The sequence below is a fragment of the Alosa sapidissima genome, chromosome 16 (assembly GCF_018492685.1).
Source record: "Alosa sapidissima isolate fAloSap1 chromosome 16, fAloSap1.pri, whole genome shotgun sequence".
NCBI lineage: Eukaryota > Metazoa > Chordata > Actinopteri > Clupeiformes > Clupeidae > Alosa > Alosa sapidissima.
Window position 1 is genome coordinate 25,963,994 of NC_055972.1, and position 24,335 is coordinate 25,988,328.

General features: G+C 44.6%; 1 protein-coding gene across 1 annotated transcript; it reads left to right on the top strand.

Moving 5' to 3' along the window:
- Positions 1–678: 678 nt before the first annotated feature.
- On the top strand, positions 679–22,381 carry LOC121684864. The gene is made up of 16 exons (XM_042064987.1): positions 679–1,594; positions 1,757–1,807; positions 5,451–5,551; positions 6,110–6,239; positions 7,693–7,742; positions 9,004–9,112; positions 9,964–10,122; positions 10,399–10,510; positions 11,007–11,062; positions 11,186–11,317; positions 11,622–11,701; positions 12,553–12,705; positions 13,016–13,215; positions 15,151–15,280; positions 19,821–20,011; positions 21,772–22,381. Exons 1-16 carry the CDS (start codon positions 679–681, stop codon positions 21,974–21,976), a joined length of 2,775 nt encoding a protein of 924 aa, XP_041920921.1. The 3' UTR covers positions 21,977–22,381.
- Positions 22,382–24,335: the final 1,954 nt, after the last annotated feature.

Genomic DNA, 24,335 nt, shown 5'->3' on the forward strand with positions numbered 1-24,335 from the left:
ACCCTTATAAAACTACATTTATTTTATGAGCTGGAAAAAAAACTTCAATTGTCACATTAGTGTGCAGTCTGAAATGTGTAAATTTGATAGAGAATTGGCTAAAGCAATCATATTATATAAATGTATTTATTTCGTTGTAATATTTTAGGGCCCATGTTTGAGTCCACTACCTTTTTTAAAAGATATCCAAGATGCACAGTTCACTTTGTCTGTAATTTCAGGTCAGCTGTTTCATCTTGATCACTATCCTTTATCACGCAGTGCTGCAACACAGAGCGGTGTCTTCTCTATTTACATATCAAAAGCTTTTAATTAAAGCTGCCATTCATCCTCAAGTGTTCACCTGACCCACTGAGAGACCAGCGGTTCGGCCAGCTTTCATGCCACTGCTAAGCAACAAGTCATGGGCACAATTAGTATTGCATGCAATGGCCACACACAGACACACACACACACCTCTCTCTCTGGGCTGTGGCGATATAGAGAGTCTGTTTATTTCTCTGTGGTGTGGCAACAGCTTGGTGTTTGTGGCAAGACTAGCAGATGCACTTGTTTATCGGAGCAGATTAGACATGATCCCGCCTGTCTCTGAGGCATAGACAGGGTTTGTGGTGGAGGTTTCCTGCTGGCATGGTTGCCAAGCTGCCTTGAGTAAGTCGGGTCAGGCGCCGGGTGGCCATGAATGCTACGGTGGGCTCGTCAGCGGAGCTGGAGGAGGTCAGCTTACGGAGACGCTCGTGGAGGGAGAGGACATTGCGATTCGCTCGGACACTGTTCCGCTGCTCGTGCGTCGAGGCTCAGGAGAGGGACTTCGCTCTTTGCTCACAGGACGGGAGAGATGACAACCTTATCGCAGGTACGGCCGAGGGTGCAGAGAGCATCCACATTATCGTCGAGGACCTGGGGCTCATCAACCCGACCTTCATCTTATTCACAGAGGACAACCAGGTGGAGGAGGAAGGCGGCGGTCCGACATCGAGATGCGCCATGGCGCGCTCGTCCAGCTCGGTGTCCGCGAGCCAGCGGGCGGCACGGAAGAGGAAGCTGGCTCCACTCTCGTCTCTCCCCATCCAGCCGCGGGCCACGCTGGGCAGTCTGAACAGCGAGGAAGACTTCCTGCTCTTTGGCGGCGGCGGCGCCAGTGCGAGCAGTGGCGGCACCAGCGACGGCGGCCTGCTCACGCCGCCCGTCATCAACCTCATTCCGCCCACGCCCTCTGACGTGGACGCGGCGGACGACGACCAGTTCTTCGACATCAACTCGGAGGAGGACAGCGTGGCGCTCACGTCCGGCAGCGAGGGAGTGGACAGTGAGTGCAGCCTGGCCACCGCCGAGCTGGAGGCCAAGGACGACAAGGACGGAGGGAGGAAGGAGCAGGTCAGGGAGGAGGAGGAGGAGGAGGAGAAGAAGACGGAGGTCAATGACAAAATGGAGGACTGCTCCTTGTCCCCTCCAGTGAGAGAGATGGATGAAACAGACAAGGAGACGGCTGCTGCTGTCACAGCTCTCGGAGAGAGCCGAGTGGAGTGGTCAATGCAGAGTTTCCTTCGTAGTACCTTCCAAGTGGCTCCGCTACCCGAGTACCCCAGAAAGAGTAAGGCTTCAGCCAGGCTGAATCACCACAGTATTGCTCACGCCGCTAGAAAGCACGCACTACTAATGGCTCCACAGTTGTGTGTTTGTTTGAGCTGTCTTGAGACTGGCACTTTGCATCTACAGTGCAGGTCAAATCTTTCTTGTTGATTTGTATTTGCAGGAAGTCTCAACATAGGGGTTAATCTTCTGCAGTTTACTGAGCACAACTTAGGTGAGTGAGTCCTGAATGTTGCTTATCGTTTTCTTGCATGTCTCAAAGGTGATCATCAGCACCTCAACTAAACTCTCCAGGGCACAGTGAAATTCGTTCATAGCAGAGGCGGACATCCAGGGGTCAGAAAGTAAAAGTCCTACCATGTATTCTTTCTACCTGTGCATTTTCAGTACAGATATCACTAATGATCTATTCTGCCTAATTAGGATCAGCAGGTTTACTAACTTGTTGGATCGAATATGACAGGACCTTTACTTTTTGAACCTGTGATGTCCGCTTCTGGTTCATAGTGAAATTGATAGTTCTTTATGGTGTGCGTGCATACTAATGTTTTTCCACAAATCTGGAATATAGACAAGTATAAACAACTTTTAATGGAGTGTATAATAGCTGTTTTCATCAGTGTTAGCTTCTAGAGACGCTAAAGACATTCGTTGTGATTGCTCAGAGTGGCTTACTTGTGAAGTGGTCGGAAGAGTTTGTGGGTAGACACAACACAATGTGGCTATTATATTGAACCGTGACTCAGGTGTTCCTGATTTCCAAGGCCGCTTCAGGGTATTTCCCCTCCTTTTCAGAGATGCAAGAATGCGTATTGTGTGCAGAGAGAGAGAGAGAGAGAGAAAAAAAACGATGAAAAGTGAATACTGTACGATTCCATTTGAAAGTGGCCAAAGAATGGCATCCATCTCGGTGACTTGTGTGTCCTAACTGGGACACTGGTGTGTGATGGCTCATCGGCACAAAGGCCTCTGCGCCACGGCGGAGGACTCCCACTCGGACCATTGTTCCGGCCGTTCCCCTGTGTGCAGCCGGCCGGCCGGTTCCCAGGCATCGGGTTCCAGTGACTCAGCACAGCCCAGCCCAGCTCCTTCACAGACCCACTCTCCTCTCCTCCTCTTCCTTTCTTTACCTTTTCTCTTTTCCTCTCCACTACCCTCTCCTCCTCTCCTCTCCTCCCCTCTTCTCTCCTTTTCTTTCCTTTCATCTCTACCTTTCCTCTCCCTTCTCCTCTCCTCTCCTCTCCTCTCCTCCGGCTCAGTGAGGCTGCCATCACACTCTTTGAGACCCTGGGCTCACCAACTGGGACGTCACGTCACGACAATGACAGCAATACTTTTGACCAGAGCCCTCCTGGTAACAAGAGGCCATTGAGTCGTGCAGGGTTAGAGCTGGACTGGGAAGGTGGGGTGTCGGAGGGCGTGGGGCAGGGGGGTGGGGCTGGTGGGGGGGGGGGGGGGGGGTTAGAAGTGGTTGTCACGCTCATCACTTTTCGCATGTGAGGGTTCCCATAAATGTAAGAGGCTAAAATACTTCCTGCTTTTGACTTGCAAATATAGTTCACCCTTTCTTAGCCCTTTTGTCCAGTCTTGTGAATACCAAGCAGCTTTCACTTCACCGACCACATTTTATCCTTTTTAAAATACAGCCAAAATGGCTAATAAAAATTCATTTTGAATTTCACTGCTGTTTTTGCACTAAAATAAGAATTCCTTTGGTTCCATGTGTGAAAATGGGCAGAGCGAGGCTCGGTAGCGTCAGGGGAAACAGCTGGCAGCGTGTGGAAATGCCCGGCCTCTTCCCACGATCTCCTCGTGCAGGCTCCTCCACTCCCTGACCCACAGAATACCAACTGCCCAGGCCGATCACTGGCTGCAAACCTTCAGTTTAATAGGATATGTGTCTGACTGGCTCGACAATGTGTGTTTCTGTGTGGGTGTGTGAGTGAGTGAATGTGTGTGGTGTGTGTGACTGTGTATGTGTCTATGTTTGTGTGAGAGACTGTGTAGGTGTGTGAGTGTGTGTGTATGTGCGACTGTGTATGTGTGTGTGTGTGTGAGACTATGTGTGTGAGTGTGTGTAGGTGTGTGAGTGTGTATGTGTGAATGTGCGACTGTGTGTGAGTGAGTGTGTGTACAGTATGTGTATGTGTGTGTGTGTGTGTGTGTGTGTGTGTGCATGTGTGTGGTTATTTATTCATGTCGGGGGCGAAGCATTTGACTGAGAGGCCCTGTCCAGACTGCTTCTCTCAGAGCTTGACCTGCGGTGACTCTTCGCCATTACTGAGATTTTCCCTGAACTCACAGGGCTCCTCGATGCTCACATCCTCCCCACACACACACACACACACACACGCTCCATCCACCACCACCCCACCACCACCCTCCCTCTCTACACTGGACAGCGGGGACACACTGGTGACAGGCCATGTGTGTCTCAGCATCTCCACGACTTACTTTCCCAGATTCATTATCAGGTCTTTTTTTGCACTTAACTCACGTCCTTTTTATCCTCGAGACATAACTCAAGGCACAGCTGTACTGCGGATGTGTTTCAGTCCCGACAGCCTAGAGCTTCTTTCTATGTTTGCTATTTTCCCTTTAAAAAAAAAAAAAGCAACGTAAGTAAGTCAGTGGAGTGTGGTGCACAGCAGGGGATGGAGATTTCCTGGGGAAGTGACATTGTGAGGTTGTGAGTGAGTCTGTGGTTAGAGACACACTGCTACTGCAACATTCCTATCCTGCCGTGGTCTCCTTAGTGCATGTAATCAGCAGTACACTTAATCCCTCTGTACCAGCTTATCTTGATCCACTTCATAATTCAGACGCAGAGATGTAACAGAGATGTACAGTTGATCTCTTTATGCTTTGCATTTCTATCGAGTTCTCGTGAAACTCAGGTGCATGCCAAGACCAGAGCGAAGGAGATTTGTTTTTGTTTTTGATGCTTTAAAGAAATCAGTCCATTTTTTGGCCTGACGGTGTATGTCTGTCCTCAGTGTCCCAGCATTGTTGGATCATAGCCATAAACAATATTTCAATAAATAGATTACTAATATGAACTTCAAGGGATGTCTGGGATATCGAGTTAGCTTGGGAGGTTGACTCATGTAGCTCATAATTAGCCCCAACCGAACAAGGTCAGCAAGCCAACTTATGAAAGAAAAATAGATAGACATATTAGGATGACAATTCCCAGCCCTTGATCACTTCGGAGCTCTCTGAAAGGGCAGAGCTGCAGCGAGAGAGAGCCATTCCCCTCACAGGCTCAGCAAAAAAGTGTTTGTGGGAATGTTTGAATGTCTGTTTTCTGTGGGAAACCATGGGTTGTCACAAAACTATGCCATCGGCCAGCCAGACCTTCATATGTCCTTTCGGGTTGCCGGGGCGACCGTGGCCACAACATCTAGTTCCACTGAGGCAGACTACCATGTGTGGACAGGTCTGAGGGTTCATGACACGGGCTTATCCCTCCCAACCAGGAATCAGAGACAGTGGTCCAAGAGGAACATGATTCTAAGCCTGGGTGTGACTCCACCAATGCCTTTCCAATCAAGGAATAAATTGAATGACTCGTTCAACAACAACAAGGACGAAAAAAAAAAAGAGAGAGAGAGAGAGAGCAAAGTATTTGCCAGAGGAGTGTACACCAAATATGGTATCTGCATATGACAAGTCCAAGTTTGAGGCTAATATTTTCCCATGTTGGTTCAACACTGGGCTTGTTTGGTTTCCCAGAGAGGGTCTCAGTGACCCAAAGAGAGGGAGGGCTTCAACACTGCCAGTCTTATTTTTTCCATCAGCCCATGGCTACTGTGAACTTCCTCCTGACATGCTGTTTTGGTTCTCTTGTCCCTCAGATGATCTGAGCAACAAGGATTCCAGCAGCCATGATTTACTGAAGACAGAGCTACGGTTGCTTCCCCTCAGCAGTAAGATGGAGGCTTTTCTCCACCAGCGGGTGAGCCACACAAAAATTACATGCCATGAGAGCAAAACTGACAAACTTGTGTGCTTGTTTTTTTTTTCCATCTTTGCTCTATATTTTGCTCTATTTTATCTGTTTTACATCCTCCTCCTTCTTCCTTGAGAAATTATGCACACCAGTAGAGACAAGCACAATGTACTGAGTGCATGACTGAATGTATGACTGTACATTTGATGTATGATGTGATGACTTCATTTGGCCCATCTTGTTGCATGTGGGACCGTGGCCTACTGGTTAGAGCTTTGGGCTTGTAATCGAAGGGTTGCCGGTTCGACCCTCGACCAGTAGGAAAAATGTGGGCGGGGGAAGTGGTTGAGCACTGCTCACTGCTCTCCCATGCCCACATCCACGGCTGAAGTGCCCTTGAGCAAGGCACCTAACCCCTCACTGCTCCCAAGCGCCGATGTAGCAGGTAGCTCTGGATTAGTGTGTGTTTCACTAATTCACTGATTGGGATAAATGTGGAGACCAAATTTCCCTCACGGGATCAAAAAAGTATATATACTTATACTTACTTATGTATGCTCACAGAAACCAGCTGCTCGGACCTGCAGTCTGGGAGAAACAGTGCCCAGAAGCCGCACCTTTCATGCCATTGGCCAGGACACTAAAAAAGTGTCAGAGGAGGAAGGATCGCCAAGGCAACGGCGGATAACTGTCGGTAATAAAGTCACCGCTGCCATATCGCAGAGAGGCACCTGCATGACACTCTGAACACATTTACTTTACGTACATACTTACATACTTACATACATTTACATTTACTTTACTTAAGCTTTCACTGATCCAGACTGCAGAAGTTCATGTTGCTCTGAGAGAGTTCATAAAAAAGCAGGGTGGACTGTGGTATAAGTGGTTGCAGCGTCCATACCACATGATTCGGGTCCAAGTGCCCATGGGGAGAATCCGACCTGCGGTCATTTCTCCAATCCCAACCCATCTCTTTCTTTCCCACTCTTCACTGTCCTATCTGAATAAAGGCAAAAAGCCTAAAGATATACTTTAAAATGCAGACGAATAAGTGGTAAAAAGCATGTTTTTCAGCATTCACAACTGTCCACTGCAGAAGTATGAGAGCTCTCTGTGTGGGAAAGTCACTGTTGCCCCTGGGCCTAAATAGTCCTCACTAATTAGTCCGTGCTGTTGTGCCTTTCCTGTCCCCAAACTGTTAAAACACCATCATTCATGTAGCGGATAGGATAAACCCTTCATTAGATTAAAATCCTCTGAGGACAAGAGGTATGCCCAGAATTGTCTGACCCAAGTCCACCACAGACTCATTCAGGGTGGCACCAGATAAGTAGTTTATATAGGCTTCACTATGTCCAGAATGAGCATTTTATTATTATTATTATTATTATTATTATTATTATTATTAAGAAACAATCCATTCAGTCTCCTGACATCTTTTCTCCAACCAAGAACATTGTAGTTGGTTTTCTTCAATGTTCCACTTGTCATCTGAGGATAACCAATCACTGTGTAGAATTTTTAGGTGGCACCTGAAGTGACCTATCAAATCTGCCTAGTGGCCTATCTCTAATTCTAGTTTACCTCAGGAACTGGCCTTCTAAGGAGCTGGCCTGGTGTTAAACAAAGCCACAATGTTTTCAAAACGTTTCCACATTTAGCCATGTAACCATGTTTATAATGTCATCTATTTTTTGTATACCATCTTATAATTCCTTTTGTTGGAACATGGTTATGTGAAGAACTTCTAATCACATCTGTCTTTCAATGGTCATTTGGTGCTTTGGTGGAAAACCCTGTGAAAATATGAGACTGACCTTTTATAGCAGTTAGCAAGCTAGTTTTGTTCCAAATATTCTTTTTTTGTTATTGTTATAACAAGCCATTATTGTTGGCTGTTAGCTAGTTAGACTGTTAGCTTTAGATAAAAACTTTTAAATAATACCTCTGTAAGTGACTGCACTCATAAAACTCTTTAGTTTTGATGATTCATGGCTAAAGCTGTGTTAACGAACTACCGCAAACTGTGCCAATAATGGACCAAATTTGACTGGAACAAATGAAATAATACCAACTGCGTTGAAATATCAAAATGGTTGCAGATGACTGCCAGAAATAATTGTGTGTCTTTTATTCCTTTCCAGCATCTTATATACCCCAATCAAAGGACCAAAATGGAAATTTTGCTGGAAAGGTAAGATTGGCCTAACTAATACCACATGTGATATGTCAAAAGTTAACTTACTTTTGACAGTTCAGTTTCATGTAATTTGTGTAAAGTGATACACACACTGAAGGCTTCAGCTATGAAAAATGTTGACACAAATGTATGTGCCATGTACCTCACTGTCTGTTTGGTGTCTGTCGATACCTGCATCGCATCAGTCTAGTCCATGTCTGTGTAAACGGTCGTAGTTTAAGGGTAGGCGGTAAAATTTAGCACAATAATGATACTGGGGCCACGTTTTTCCTTTTGTGTTTCCATGTGTCCTTTGACCTGTATTTTATGTCATCTAATTATGTTGATAACAGAGAACACCAAATGGAGTAAAGCCATGCCGAGTCAGTGGAATTGGGCAGTGGGCGTATTTGTCAGTGAAATTGCTTCCTAACAACAATCTTTTCTTTAACGATATGCTCCACCATTATGCATGAACATTCACCAGAGTTTGGCAACTGGCCAGACCACAGAGCCCTGATCAAATGGTTACTCGCGCAACTAGCGACGTTTGCCAAGACTTTTTTGGCACAAGGCATGTTTTACAGGAGATAAAAATCCATTTCAGTTATTAAATGTTGTGTAAGGAACACAACTGAAATTGGCATGATCTCATGTTTCCTTCTTTTTTTTACAGTGGACTATACAGCAGCCTAGATCCAGCAGCCTAGATACAGCACGTTATTGTGCTTAACCCACAGAGTAATAAAGAATTAATTTGATGGTGAAGATTATATGATGCTCCTTTAAAGCATTTTGAAATTGATTGTTGACTTTAACACTTCTGGATATGTATAAACTGTGTTTGATGGTTTTTTGGGCCTCCACCGTCGATTTCAAGGCATCATTGCCACTGTCGACTTCAAGGCAGTGCTGCCACACCTAACCCTAACCCTTGCCTAACCCTAGTGCCTTCCAGGCAGCGCTGCCTTGAAATCGACGGTGGGAGCCCAAAAGACAATATATCATAAAACGTACATAGTATATGTGTGTACATGCATGTGTGTGTGTCTGTGCGTTTGTATTTATGTGTGTTTGTGTGTGTGTCTGTGACACCCTTTCTCTCCTTCTTTCTCCATGTTTTTGTGTGTGTGTATTTGTCTGTGTGTGTGTGTGTGTGTGTGTGTGTGTGTGTGTGTGTGTGTGCGTCTGTGTATGCCCATGTGTCAATGAGTCTGGGGCGTATGCTCACACACGCCCGTCTGCTGACCATGGCTTTTGGGATTTCTGCTGTTAGGAGTCGTTGAACGGGCCACGGGCCAAAGCTCTCGCCGAGCTCAACACGGAGGAAGTCTGCCAGTGGTTCAGCAGCATCGGCCTCCACCAGTGCCTGCCCCTCATTAGAGGTAAAGACTTTGCTGCCCCCCTCCCTCCCTTCATCCACCAGTGAAGGGAAAAAGCCCCAGTGGCTCCCCACGGCCCCGGCCAAGGGAGGGACCCGCTGGCCCCGGCCCCGGTCCTGATCCTGGCCTCTCCCTTGCTGACGGTCTCCTCTCCAGAGTCATTCGAATGCACTGTTTGATCTGTCACACTGCGGGCAGTATGTGTGGGCGTTCGCCAGATTACTGGCTGGGCCCCTTCGACTTGTGATTGCTTGGCAAGGAAGGGGACTACCCACCACAGCTCGTGGGGCAGTCAACACTTTCCACATTATGCGAAACATTACATTTTCAGCCCTTGGTTTGTAAACAGAGTTGTAAACCCTGTTTTGAATATTTGGAGCCGATGTATACTGTAAAAGATTTATAATCTGAAACAGGAACTAAATTTGCTTGGCTTGTTATTCGCTTTGTTTACAAAACTGGAAGAAAATGCTCACTGATGCAGTTCCACTATAGGACTTTGGCAAGGCACACAATTGGTCTAATATGGATAGTGGATTCGTGACAAACCAGGGTGAATTAACTCATGGTACCTGGTAAACCTCCTAATAGAAGGAGTCTTTTGGCTTCATTTTGCAGGGTAAATGAAGCCATAGGGCTATTCTATTAGAAGGTTTACCACATCCTCTGAGTTAAACTACCCGTTTTTGTCACTAACAACTATGCAGGGTTCATGCCAAGAGAGTCATCATTGCCCATGGTCATTTTATCTGGTTAAAGTTAAACAGTGGACTAATTAAATGTATGGATTTGTTTTCTAATTGTTAAATTACTTACTTACTTTCTTTCTTACTAAACATGACTGTGTGCTACAGGAGCTCATCTCAGTGGCTCTCAAATCGCCTCTATTGACCTGAGCACTCTAGAGCTCCTCCAGGTCTCCAACCTGGACGACAGAGAGAGGCTCCTATCTGCCATCTATGAGGAGCTTCATCCACCCAACACGGCCTCTCAGAGAGTGGACTCGCTTCTAGGTAAGTGTCAGCAGCATGAATGCAACACTATTTCCCTCACTGCAAGAGGAATGCTTCTCAACTGGACACTCCCAAAACCATTGCACCATTAAGCTACAGTATGCACACGTGTGCCAAAACAGCTGACTGTGCACAAAGTTCAGCTCTGTAGCACAGTATATCATTTGTCATCGAATAAATGAAGATGGATGGCAATGGTGATGCTCACAGTCATGTCTGACGTTGTTTTTCCGTGCTCTCTCTCTCTCGCTCTCTCTATCTTTCTCTCTCCCACAGCAGCGTTTGGGCCGCACAATGTCGAGAAGTTTACAGCTGCCCTTGTGTCCATGACCAGATCCCACTCCTCGCCCCATGTCAGCAATCTAAACCAGTGCTCGTTCAGGTTCAGGTAAGGGAGACGCATCATTGGCTTTTCTCTCCGTAAACAAACGTGAGTTGACCCCGTGCTTGAAACTAGGGGCTCTGTTTACTGTCTACAGGCATTTCTGTGTTTCTTCTTGTTTGTCATGGTTAAATGGCATCCAAATGTGGCGCATAATTGGTGTGGTACCATTTTGCCCATAAAGCCGGCAGTAAACGAAAACAGATTCAAATATGCTCATATTGTCCTAATATTTGACTTTGTAGAAAAGCGGCTCTTGAACACAAATATTGTGGCTCAGTATGCATACCTGGGTAATGATTTTGTACCACAAATATGGGTATTATGTACAAACATTTCATTATACTATTAGTGATGTCTCTGTACTCCTTAAGGCAGTTGAGATATAACTTACAATGTAACTTAAGTTCCTTTTGTCAACATGACTAACTTTAGTCAACATGAAGCACTGTTGTTTTTTTATTTTTCTGCCACAGCTTGTAACATACTGTTTATTTCTCAGACAAAGAAGTGCTGTTGCCCAGAGGAACTCACAGCTAATTGAAGTAACAATTAAAGGTAATTAAACATAATATTAAGCAAAGTTATGAATATTCTGCTTTTGTTTATTAAAATCTTCAAAGAGAAATATACATCCTTACGCATGTTACGTGTTGCTAAATGTTTCTCTGAAATGGACAGTGTGTGCATCGGAGCAGATCGTACACCTTCGGACACCCCAGGACACAGCAGTGTGTAAAGTGCTGGAGTCGTGCCTGAGAATGCTTGGAAGCGAGGAGGAGAAGGACTCCTTCATCTTGAAGGTCATGGAAGGTAAGGGAACACTTAGGGGTTAGGGTTAGATAGGGTTAGTATTAACATAATATATGTTAATGATGCTGTTATTTTATTCATGCATAATAAAAAATAATGGTGCTGGTTTTGCCATTGCTCTCATTTAGGGACACATAAGATTATACATTTGCATATACTGTATATTTAATTGGCATTGACATTTATTCATTAATCTTCCAAAACATTCTATACTGGGGTTTTGTTATTGTGCTCAGTCATTGCACATTTATTTTTTGCTATTAGTTGTTTTTTTATCATTTGTCGTTTTATTGTCTTGGTACAGATGAGCTGCCCATGGAGCAGCTGCTTGGGGATGTGCTTGGCACAGACAGTCAACTCATAGAGCTGCTTCTGTGCAAAAAGGTAAAGGCTTGTTATCCATGCCAGGGCAAAACCCCTTATCATAATTATCATAATTACATCGTAGATAGATATCGAACCCCATTCTCCTCCAGAGTTTTTTTTTTTGGTACCACACCAAAGATTACTTTCTGCAACGTGCCTCTCAACAGAATGAATGAACAACCTTATCTATAATTTCGACAAGTGGTACTGGAAATGCCTTCTTTTATTGTCTCACAATCCAGGATCTGAAAGCCTGTGCCTCATTTGCGCTCAGAGTTCAGTGAGGCACCTGTGGCCTTTGAAGTGTTTGCTTCACGGCAGCTTGACCGCTTAAGACCACCGTGTGCGAAGCAAACAAGGACCGCTGCGTTCAAAACAAACCATTTCAGTGAGCAAAACAACCATCTGCATGCACTGTGCTGTGCTTCCCTGAATGGTCTTTCACATGCGAGCCTCTCTTTCTCCTTATAGACAGGCCCAATCACGCTCCTGGTTCGCATCAAACAGGTGTGGCTGCGCTGGCACTCAGCAGGTGCCAGCGAGCAATGGCAATATTCGAGGCCATGCCTTTTATGTGGTTGTGCAACATTATGCCCTGGCATGCAGATGCAGAGCCATCCGATCTCCTCCTGGTTTCTCTCAATTCAATCCAAATTGCATTAACTAGTTCTGCTTGTTTCCATGGTGCTCTGAGCGAATAATCACAGGGATGCGGTTCTACCCGAAACTGCCCTTTCACATGAATCGCATATGTTTGGAAGTGTTTTTTTTTTGTTTTGGGTTGAAATGAAAATCAATCATCCGTTTTGCAGAATCATACTGTTTGTCCTTTTGACACTAATGACAAAAAACTGTGCATGCTTTTCAAGGAGAAACCAACACAATCTGAGCTCTCAGCTTCGACCCCAGCATGTCCAGTCATGAACAACTGTGATGTAGAAAACCAGATACAATGCTGCAACGATGAGAAATTGCAAGAGTTGAACCAACAGGTGGAATCCCTTCAGAATGTGATCTTGCAGGTAATCTATGGTATTTTATGAGTTCTCTCAGGGGGAAAAATGGCATACAATGTACCAAAGAGGTACTGTATTATGCAATCCTGCCTGTAGTCTTTGTTCTGCAATTTCACTGTGGTAACTTTCAATTGTGACATGACTCCAGATTGCCAAGCCCCTTAGGACATCGTCACAGATAGAAATGAAAAATAATAACACACCACATACAATGCTGTGTTCTTAGTCAGACACATTAGTGGTTTGTTTATCATAACTCTGCACACACCCAGTGGCATAGCCTGTCCACCATTTTGTCTCTGATTCGACCCTGCAGGTGCAGGAGCTTCATCATGGTCTGGTGGCCTTCTGCGTTGAGCTACGGAATATGGACGCGGAGCCAGACACAGAGGGCCTGAGCAGCGCGGAACTGGAGGAGCAGCTGGCCCAGACACAGAGCTCCCTGCAGGACAAGAGACAGAGGCTCCAGGCCCTGAAGGACAGTCTCAGCACGGTGGCCATACACAGGACGCACAGGTATGGCCACTATAGTCAGACTGAATCAGAGTTTGTAGAGTTAACTATAATGCAAAACAACAACAACAACAATAACAACTTACATTTATAAAGCCAGGGTTCTCAAGTCTCACGCAATGGGCGTGAGAGACATGCAATTCAACCAGTTCACACGCCACACCTTGTATTACTCATGAATTTAGATTTTTTGAACAAAATGACTTGCCTGTTAAAAATGTTAAAGAGAACAGACTGCTATGGGGAAATATAGCCAAATTTGACTTTTTTCAAGAACATGACATAAAATAGCCTATTATCACATAATAACACTAATGGACAAATTTTTAAAATGAACTAATTTTTCAGACAAAATTCAACAGTCAAAACTAGAGAGAGAAAGAAACATGCACTTCATACCAAAGTGCGCAACCTCAGCTTTCCGATGATGCTAGTGGCTAGCTGCTATTACATAATATAATATTATGCATACAGTTCTGCATCCATCTCCACACCGGTGGAATGTCTCACAAACTCTTGACTCAAAATATGACAAACCATTTATCCAAATAAACAGACCTTACTGAATACAAGGAGGTAAAGCATTCCAACTACAAGCCTAGTGCTTTATCATGGCACCAAAACCGTTTACAGTGAAAGGGGAACCTGACTAACCACCACCAATGTGTTGCGCTGGTGGTGTAGCACCATAGACTGAAAAAAATATGTAGCACCCACCTGGGTGATGCACGGCAGCCATTATACGCCAGAACACTCACCACACACTGGCTTGAGATGGAGAGGGAGGGAATTAATGAATGTGCCAACTACACATGTAGTGATAATATAGGACGAAACATAGATACAATTCATAATCAACTTTCTAGTCAGGGAAAACAAATCCAGTTGGCATGTTAAAGGATCAATACACAGAACAGCCAACAGAACACTTCAACAGCCAATCAAATTGCACTCCATTTCGTGGTGAAGCAACATGTTTTTTAGACTAAAGTCTGGCTTGGCCTGGGACTGTGTGTAAATATCGGAGTTCTTCCCCTTCAGCACATATCGTCACACCGGAGTGACGGGAAAATGAACGTTCTATCTGGGCTCATTGAAGTCAACATGGAATTTTAGAACCTTAAATTGCTGTGGAACAAAATCTTTTGTTAGAATGTTCAAAACTCCTGTGCTGAAGGATTTAGTGCACTCATGTGTGAGGAACACATTCACTGAACTTGACATAAAGAGCACTGTTTGTTTGACTGTCTGTAAAGGCTTTTAATCAAGAGAAAAGCCCATATCAACTTACTAGTCAGGGAAATATTTCCAGTTGACACATTAAAAGTTATCATGTTAAATATAATTCAGGAACATTGCCCCGTACAAGTTGTATCCAAACAGCAGAAGGAGGGAAAAAAAGATCTTTCACTGATAAAATCCACAGAGGAAGTATTGGAGCTGACACAGAAGTGTATACAACATGTTTTCCCAGCGCCTCGTTGTTCAATCACTGCCCCGGAGCAGGCAGGATTTATTGGGTGTTTTTGTTTGTACGCATAGGGCTCTACTCTACAGATACCAGCCAGGCATGTCTAAAAATGAAACAAAGGGAAATCATTCCCCACCACTCTGGGTCCCACATTAATCACCTGATAAGTAACTGAAAACCGGACCTCCCTTGGGCACACACACATACTGCTGCCGCAGAGCCATTAATCAACTTTCCCCTGAGCACCAGGGGAAACGGGCACAGATGTCCATATGAAGCTAATCAATGTGCCTTTGAATCATTTATACGCCGAATCCATCTCAGTGAGGGTTTGATGTGTAACAATAGCTGAGGTGGCTGCGAGTGATGTACGTCAGGAGACAGAGAGCCAGTTTGACTCAAGTGTCATGAAAGAATGGCGACAGGCATGAAGGGGAATAATTTGATATGTTCTTTCAACTCTGCAGGAGGGTGGAAGTGCGTTTGCTGGAGAAGATGAGACTGAACTGCCATGTGTTTCAAGAGGAGATCACCTTAGTTCACCTGAATCGCCAGTTGGCTCATCTTCAGGTAGCCCTCGAGGAATGTCAGGTCAAGGTACCGTAGTACAATCAAACATTAATTTTTGACTCAGTAATCAGCATTAATAATCCTTGGTTAAAATATGTTTATGTAATTGCAAGTCATGTCATGTTTTTTTCTTATGTTTAATTAATTCTTTATGGTATGCACAGTCTTTATTAGAGTCTTCCTAGTTGACTAATATCATGTTTTTCACCCCATAAAAATATGCTGCAACTCATTAACTGTTTTCCGTGGACAAAAGCACTTTGCAATGCACACTTTGCAAAGCCTCTGATCAGGACATGCGCTATCTATTAGCGGAACTTATTAGAGATTCCGTCTCTGGACATCTGTGACCGTAACCATGCCAACCGTTTTAAACACTTCTGACAAAAGCCGTAAAGGTGGGAACAAGAGCTTGTGGGACCTCTACTAGCGTGTTTACAGCTATCTGTATGTCCCAATGGGAGACTCCTTTCCTAGCCTCACCCCCCCCCCCCCTTCTTTTTTTAATGTGGTTCTTTCATCCCATCAGAGCGGACTAACGAGGTGCCATGAAAGGACACACGCGGCTCAGCTTTGAAAAGCCTCCGTGTCACGTTGCCGCCCTGGGGCTATGGTCTTTAGGTGCTGAGTTTGTGGGAAAAGCGGCCGTGCTAATGTTTATCATATGACCTAATCAGAGTTAACACGCGGGTCAGACCGTGGAGCAGTCTGGGAAACTAATGGAGCTGGAAGCCTAATAAGGAGCAGACTGCCGTTTATTTGCACTAGATTACAGACAATAAGGAAATATTTCATCACTGGCTTAATCTCGAGGATCCATCAAAGCTGGCGAGCATCAGTGGAAGAGGCCAGAAGATGTAGGAAGGGAGGGAATGTGGTAGGAGGAGGGAGAGGAGAAGGACAACAACTGACGGAAATTATTATATATTGGCTGCCTTAAAAAAAAAGAAAGAAAAAAAAGAAACTGGGTAGACACAGGACCTAGGCCTACAGACCAGCCCTGGAAGGAAATTGTGCAAAATTCCCCCTCCGCCTCCACCCTCCACCCCCACCTTCCCCCTCTTTTAAATGGACTCAAATTCTAAACAAGTACTCTTCGCTCCACTCCTTATGTTGGACGGCGGAGGTACCCGTGGCTAAGGAGTAGAGTTGGGTTTCACCCTTCCCATGGGAAAGGTGGTCGAGATACAGCAATTGTGGTCGAGCTCTGGAGCTCCCCGAAGTTAGCCCTGCTTTGATTACTCCCTGGTCCCGGTGTCCTGATGGTGATTGTGTTGAATAGATCCGGTGGCGAAAAGATTAGAAAGCTAATACTTGCGGCAGGTTTTGGCTCGTAACGGAGCACATGATGATTCATAGGGTTAGCATTAGGATGCGTGCTATCGCTACCCAAGCCCATGCTAAACCCATTATTATATCTGACAGCGTAATACTTTTATCATCACTAGCAGCCACACTTCTCTAACTAACCTTGGAAGCCATTCTCCTGCATAACAGACTCCTTGGCTTGTCTGGGGTTTGTGTTACTTCCCTGAAGAAGGGATGCCAAAAGGAAAGAAAAAGCTCCATAAATAGGCCCTGTCTTTTAAGTCATTGAGCCATTAGCCTGGCTAAATACATTATAAAAGCAAATAACGGCTAAATACTGTTCCATTCAAGAAGACTGTTGATTGTTGTCAGTACTTACTGTGTGACTGGCATACTAAAGAGGACTATTTAGCATTAGTAGTTAATCAAAGTTGACCAAGCGCATCAAGATGTCATTTTGCCCCCTTATACCTGCCTTTTGATGGCTTTCCGTGGTTCATAAGCTATATATATATTAAAGAGTGCATTCTTCTGGTTAATGGCATGCATCTGGATGAATGGAAGCCTCAAACACGAAGATGAAACGCATGTTTCTTCTTCCTGTGTGTCTCCCATAAGGTGTTTCCACCAGGCTTCCTCTATGGGATCCCCATCTGGCTTCTCTCTGTGTGTGTGTGTGTGTGTGTGTGTGTGTGTGTGTGTGTGTGTGTGTGTGTGTGTGTGTCTGTTGGGGGGGCCTTAGCAGCCTATGCTACGAGGCATTCACATCACATACCAGCAGGACAGGCAGGGTTCCCACGGGTCATGGAATTTCTGGAATATCATGGAATTTTGGAAAGTCTATTCCAGACATGGAAAGTCAGGGAATTTTATCATTTTTGGGGCAAAGTCATACCCTGGAAATCCAGAGTTCTCGCGAGAGCACAATGGAATTGTCTCTGCGAGACACTCTGGCAATGAGCAATGATGCATGTTACTTTTTCCCCTTGCATTCCAGGGAACCAGCTAATCTGATGAAGACAGCGCTGCAACGTTGGAGGACAGTACACATTGGTCGTAGTGTTATCCGATTGCGTCAAAGTCCGAAATCTTTCAGACTAAACATGGTCTAGTGTTATCCAATTGCGTGCAGTGATATTTTTAAATGCATGCTTGTTGCCGCCCCTCAAGTTGGGCCATTACATTGTTCGTGGCCAGACCCTTAATCTTTCTAGATTACCAGGGTCTGGATTTTCCAGGCTAGCAAAGTCATGGAATATCAGGGAATTTTGTTGTAGCAGTTTAAAATTTACTTGCCAAAATACATCAATACAAATATTTCCATGCATAATTGGTTTATATCTGGTTATTATCTTTACTGCTTGCCCAACTTTGTTTATTCAATGCCCATTTATTCATCTCTAGCTCTAAAAAAGTAAGATTCTTGAATGCTACGCGGCTGCTCTGAAATCATTGGTCGGTATATTGTGCCATTCATTATATAGTAAGTCATGGAAATTCAGGTTTTTTGTCAGGGAAAGTCGGGGAAAAGTCATGGAATTTTTTTGACTTAGAGTGGGAACCCTGGACAGGCCTCACCAGCTCTATCCGCTCATCACTCTGAAACCTGATAGCAGTGGACACACACACACACACACACACATGTCCTTATCACCTGAGAAGGATTCAGGAAGTGTTCCCTGCTTGGCAGTAACCTGTTCCAGTGCTAGGAACTGGCTTGAGGCGGGACATGAAGTCAACAGATGCTGTACCGAACACAAAACTCACCTGTGGTGAGGGACACCATGTGCCTGATCTTGTCTCTTTAAGATTGATGCCAACACTTGTGTTCAGGCAATGACTTTTTCTGCTAGTGTGGAGATTTGCCCTCAGATAGAATAGGGGGAAGACACAGGTAAGCCTGTGAAGACAAAACAAACGTTTGTGTCTCAAACATGGCTTATTACAACTTGTGTCTTGCTGACATACAATATACTGTAGGTCTGTCTGTGTCTATTGAATAAGGAATGCATTTTTTTAAACAGTTATCTTCACTTGTGCCAGCAAGTAGAGATCACATGTCCTTTAGCTTAATGGACTTTGCCTTGACACTCTCAAACAAATGGGACTTTGCATGCTCAAGGCAATGGTTTAATGGAATAAGTCAACTGAAGGCCGACCCGGGTCATCTTGGCTAAAATATTGCCTCATTAGGTGTGCCATTACACAGCTTTGCATATTACTGAGGGACTGTAACACTTCTCAACACATCATGTCTACTGCCATTTTTTAACTTTCACACCTTGAAAGTTTTAACAGTCTTTCCACAAGAGCTAACAGCAAGCTAATGCTACAACACTGTGTAAAGAGTTATTCACAACTACAATCATTTCTTTAATTTCTTTTCTTTAAGTAAACACACACACTATTTTTGAAACCAGGTAAAGTAATGTGATATAGATCAGTTATTCTCAAACTGTGGTACGGGTACCACTGGTGGTATGCAGACTCTATCTAGTGGTACTCCCGGAGTCTCCAAGATGTTTTTTCATAAAGACAAAATAAACACTTCAAATTATATCAAAATATGTATAATAAAAAAAAAACACACAATCACTGAAGTTAAATTTCAACTAGTTTTTGACTTTCTTGACCTGACGCAAAACAGTATGTACATTGTAAAATATGTAGTTAAACTGCCCTACACTATTGTATTTTAATGCCGGTCATAATGGTGATAGGTGGTACTCATTGTGAAAAGTTTGAGAACCACTGACTTGGATCAAGTGACTTAGGCTTGAATGCCTCCTAGGCCTGGGAGGTAAAAGAATCGGAATTCATCTCATGGTTCCAGTGCATGGTCTCACACTTGAGAGAAGGTTGAGAAGATGCCTTCGTGCAGTGGAATGGGATTGGCCGGCCTACCTTGGAGAAATAAAGGAGAAGAAAGGCAGCCTCAGTGGTTCTGTCTCAATCTCGCTGACTGCACAGATAATAAGGGCCATTTTACTGCACTAGCCTGATCACAGGGCATGCCAGTTTTATCACCTGGAGAGTGGTGCTTTAAAAGCAAAGCTTTTCTTCAGTTGTACGCTATTAAATGAGAGCCTCCAGCATTTCACTGCTCTTGATTATATATGTCGTGTGCTCGGCAGTGTGTGTGTATGTACACAAGTATGCATGTATGTGTACATGTCTCATATGACAACAATACATATGTACTCTGTGTGTGTGTGTGTGTGGTTTTTTGCATGTGTGTGTGTTTGTGTGATGCACTCAGGAGGAGAAGGCTGAGAGGAAACAACGTTCCACTCTGGGCCAGCTGGTGTCTCTGCAGTCCCCCGCCATGCTGGTGGCCACCCAGGAGACGCAGGGGCCAGATGGCTTCGGCTTCACCGTCCAGCTCATTAGGGGACAAGGCCTGGTGGTGGTGCATCGCTTGGAGGAGTCCCACCTCTGTGTCAGTGACAGGTAGGGTCTCAGACTGCCCTTGATCCTCACTGATTACATACATACTGCAAATAGTCGCGATACTGTTACCAGTAAAATAGTTTCAGCTACACGCAATGGAGGAGCAGAGGCAGGCTAATAAAGATTGTAATTACCCCCGCCAATAAGGTTTTGTTTGTCTGTCCGCAGGACAAAGGGGGGGGGGGGGGGGGGGGCAATTCTTATGAAACTTGCTGAAGGGGTGTAGTACAGCGCTAGGAATACCCCATTACATTTTCATTTACATTACATTTACATTACATCCACACATTTTTTTTTCCACATTTGTTAGAATTGTACTCACTAACTGAGTGCCCTTCGGGTTATTTTTGTTATTGTTACTATTACTTCAGCTGCTTTGAGGTTATCTGTGTGAATTAACATTTTTTTTCCCCATGTAGTCAAAACATAGAGTCAAATTAACATTTGTCCTGATGATGAGGTGGTTTGAATAAGGGCAACTTGAATAAATAAAGTTTCTGATTGGACTTTGTGAAAAATAAATAAAATAAATTGAAAAAAAAAGGCTCAGGAGCATCACTTCCCAAAGTTTCCAGTGTTGAGGAGCACTTCATGCTTCGTTCCAGTTTTTTCCCCTGTTGCCATGGAAACTTGTCAGCAGCAGAGACCATAACAGGAAAACACTGAAACGTAAAACTTGGACGCTGAAGTGTGTGAGTAGCAATAGATAAAACAAGAATAATATACAGTTGTGGCATTGTTAGTGTTGTGCAGCACACAATGTACACATACACATGTACTATACTGTAGAGTAATGCACGCGCACACCTCCACACACACACACCTCCACACACACTAACTTACACACATACACACACACACACAAACACACACGCTCACACACACACACACACACACACACACATACACACACACTCACAAACACACACACACACACACACACACACACACATACACACACACACACACACACACATTCAGTACTAAAAGAAATGAACAAGAGGGCATGTTTTTTCTTTCCTTGAGACAGGAGCCACCCAGACACCACAAAGCGTTTTTGAACGTAACTGTGTGTGTTTGGTTACTAATCAGACAATCCCTGCCAACCCTCTTTTCACAGTCAATGAAAAAATACAAAGCCTTAATTTTTCCCTCCTTTTAATCTCCATTCTTTACTGATGGAAGGCTATAAATAAAAACTAACGAAGGCTATGTTTAATGGGCTGAGAGTCTGTTTTAAAACGATGCATTAATATTTCAGAGATATTTTACGGCTAAGCCCTTTGATATTATGCTCACTGCATGGCTGTTAATGCACATAATAATATGCTTTCATGCGTTCCAATGCTTGAGCTGATATCTTAATTTGAACCACAGGGAAATTTTCCTCTCAGGTAACATGGCTTCTTCCCAAAGTCCCTACAGGACTGTTAGCGAGGCAGCCTCCTCAGGGGCTTTTAAAGGGCATGTCTCCATCACTGTGGTCTCAAAGCCATGCACGCATCCGTCCATGTCTGTCCAGTAGGCATGGCCAGTGTTGGCATGTGAGCGAGCTCCTGTGGTTGGTTGGCAACGCTGCCCTGCGTGAGCTGCAAAGATTATTAGAACTCAGATTATTCTGGGCACGGGGGCTTCAGCGTGGTGGTGGTGGTGGTGGCGGAGATGGTAGTGGTCAGAGATGGCGGCGGTGCAGATGTGCTGATGTCTGCCTGTCGGTCTGTCTGTCTGTCTGTCTGTCTGTGTGCTGGTGCTCCCCGCAGGCTGGTGGAGGTGAACGGGGTTAGTGTGGTCGGCAGCGGAGAGGACGAGCTCCAGGCTCTGCTCCGCCACCAGACCACTGCCCACATCGTCGTCCTGCGCAGACCTCCTCCTAATCCTCCTCCTGTCCAGGAGCTGCCTGCTGATGCTACTGCTGCTGTTAGCGCCCCCCGGAGCACAGGAGTTTACACTGCAGTCTCCAGATGACAGACAGCAGGCTGAGCAAGAGGATTGCATAACTTCTTCCCCTTCTTCTCGTCCTCTCTTCTTCTTGTCTCCAACTTTTTCTTCCTCTTTGTCCCTTGTTCTTTCATTCTTTCTTCTTCTTTCTGTTGCCTTGTTTCTCTTTGTCCATGCTTTATGTTGTGTCTTATTTTTGTGACCCTTTCTGTGCCTGTTACCATAGGGATTAGTGTCAGGTATTTGTTTCCTCTGCTTCAATGAATGTAAACATGTGCATGATTTTTTTTTTAAATCAAATGTTTTGTATCATATTTGACTTTTACATATCATGTTGTTTTTAAAGCAATGAAAATGGCACCCCAGTACTGTGGCACCCTCCATATCTGTGCTCAGTGTAATTGTAGTTGTTTTGGTCAGAGTAATGACTGTATTGCAGAATATAATTTGATATATTTTACAATGTCATTCAATGGTTATGACTTCATGCTTTGGTAGATACTAATGCACTATCCATATTTTCTATGGGTGGGTGGATCACACGAAATTGTCCCATAAAAATAATTTTTCATGGGAAAGGCAGAAAGTTGAGACTTGGGTCTTACTCACCCTTAACGGTCAGTTAGCTCAGTAAATCAATGTCAAAGTTTTCTCTTTGTTTCACTTTGTGAAAAAGGAGAGGCAACCGGACCAGGACAACATCAGCCTAATCCTGAAACTGATAATGCCTCAGAAATCTATACAGTGTAGTGGTGATTCAAATGATTGATCCACTTCATTGGACTTAATTTGGTGTATACATAATATGATACATGCATAACCTTGGCCAAGGTCAAAGGTACATACCGAGGGGTTTCAGAAAGACATATGGCAGAGACCAGACTCTTGATTTATTGCATTGTATTGCAGTCAGTGCTGCAGAGTGGCATAGTTCTCTAGCTCTTACCACTCATCTTTTGATTATCCTCATGGAGGGCAGAACTGGCAGAAGCAGGGAGTTACAGTCAATGCTTTTCTGTCTCTCTTTCATTTCATGCTCATAGTTTTCCCTTGAATTAGTAGAAAACATTGAACTTCAGTTCTGCATTTTTTTGCCCAGAGAAATCAGTGTGAAAAACGACTTTGATAAGAACATCAAAGCACTTTTGGTCATATGTAAGAATACAAGATATGTCTCACTCACACACATACACACACACACACACACCTCCACCAGACAGCGATGACCCAGCGATGCGTGACCCAGCTCAGTTCAGCGATGAGAAGGGAAGTATGTGGGTAATGTGCCATCCCTAAAGCCACCTCTGATCACCGCCGTCACAGGAGGAATTCAGCATCCGGTCTTATGGTCAAACCTCAAGGGATCACCATAAGCTTATTAGGCAGAAAGAGAGAGAGAGAGCGAGAGACACAGTGGTTTGGCTGGCATATGGGATCACCAGGACTGTGGGGGTGTGGCGGTTGGGGTGGGCTGACCCGACTTCTGACCTCCTGTCTGCTGGGGAGGAATTAGGTGGTCATGTGGAACCCACCATAGGAAGACCACAGAAGAGGAGACAGGACTTCACATTGAGGGAAACAGGGGTTTGGGGAGTGGGAGTGCATGTCTAGTGTCCCTGTGTGTGTGTGGTGAGGCTCTTTGTGTGTATGTTGCCTGTGTGTGTGTGTTAAGGATGATTTGTATCCTGTTCATTTTATTCTTGAAAAAGAATTGAAAAAGGTATCCACAAAAGCAACAGCATGTCATATTAGCTTTTCCCTTGACATGAAATGCATTGCAGTCTAGTGAAATCTCCAAAAGCTAACGCTTTGACTGACAGGTGTTTCTCAGTCATTTACCACATGAGTGCACTGGAATCTCCATGCAATTGGCAGGTATCGACCGAGAGCGATAGCCCATCAGTGGTGCTCTGGGCTCTGCATTTTTGGATCAGGATCAGGGGATCAGGACTCAGCTGGCCCCTCCGAAGGCACAGCAAGAGCGAGGAGAGAGAGGGGTGAGAGGGACGTGTAATAACGGCTTTGAGAGGAAACAACTCGACTCACTTCAAGCTCCCATAAACAGTGGTTCTGGCGAGAGAAGAAAGGCATCCCAGGATTCTCAATTACCCACACCCTACTCAACCCCACCCACTCCAGTCATGACACGTCTCATAAAAAACCCTCATCTCTCTCACTCTTTCTCCCACTTTTTTTTTTCTTTCTGAGAAAGAGAGAGAAAAAAAGAAAGATCTGGAAGGAAAACAACTGAATGTGGCTCAGCAATTGTCAGAGAATGAGAGGAATGGGCACTGTGGAAGGGAGAGGTACGGCTAATTGATAGTGGTCAAACGTTCCGCTACAACCACGGTCACACCATTACCGTTGACTGTTGCCTTAAACATCT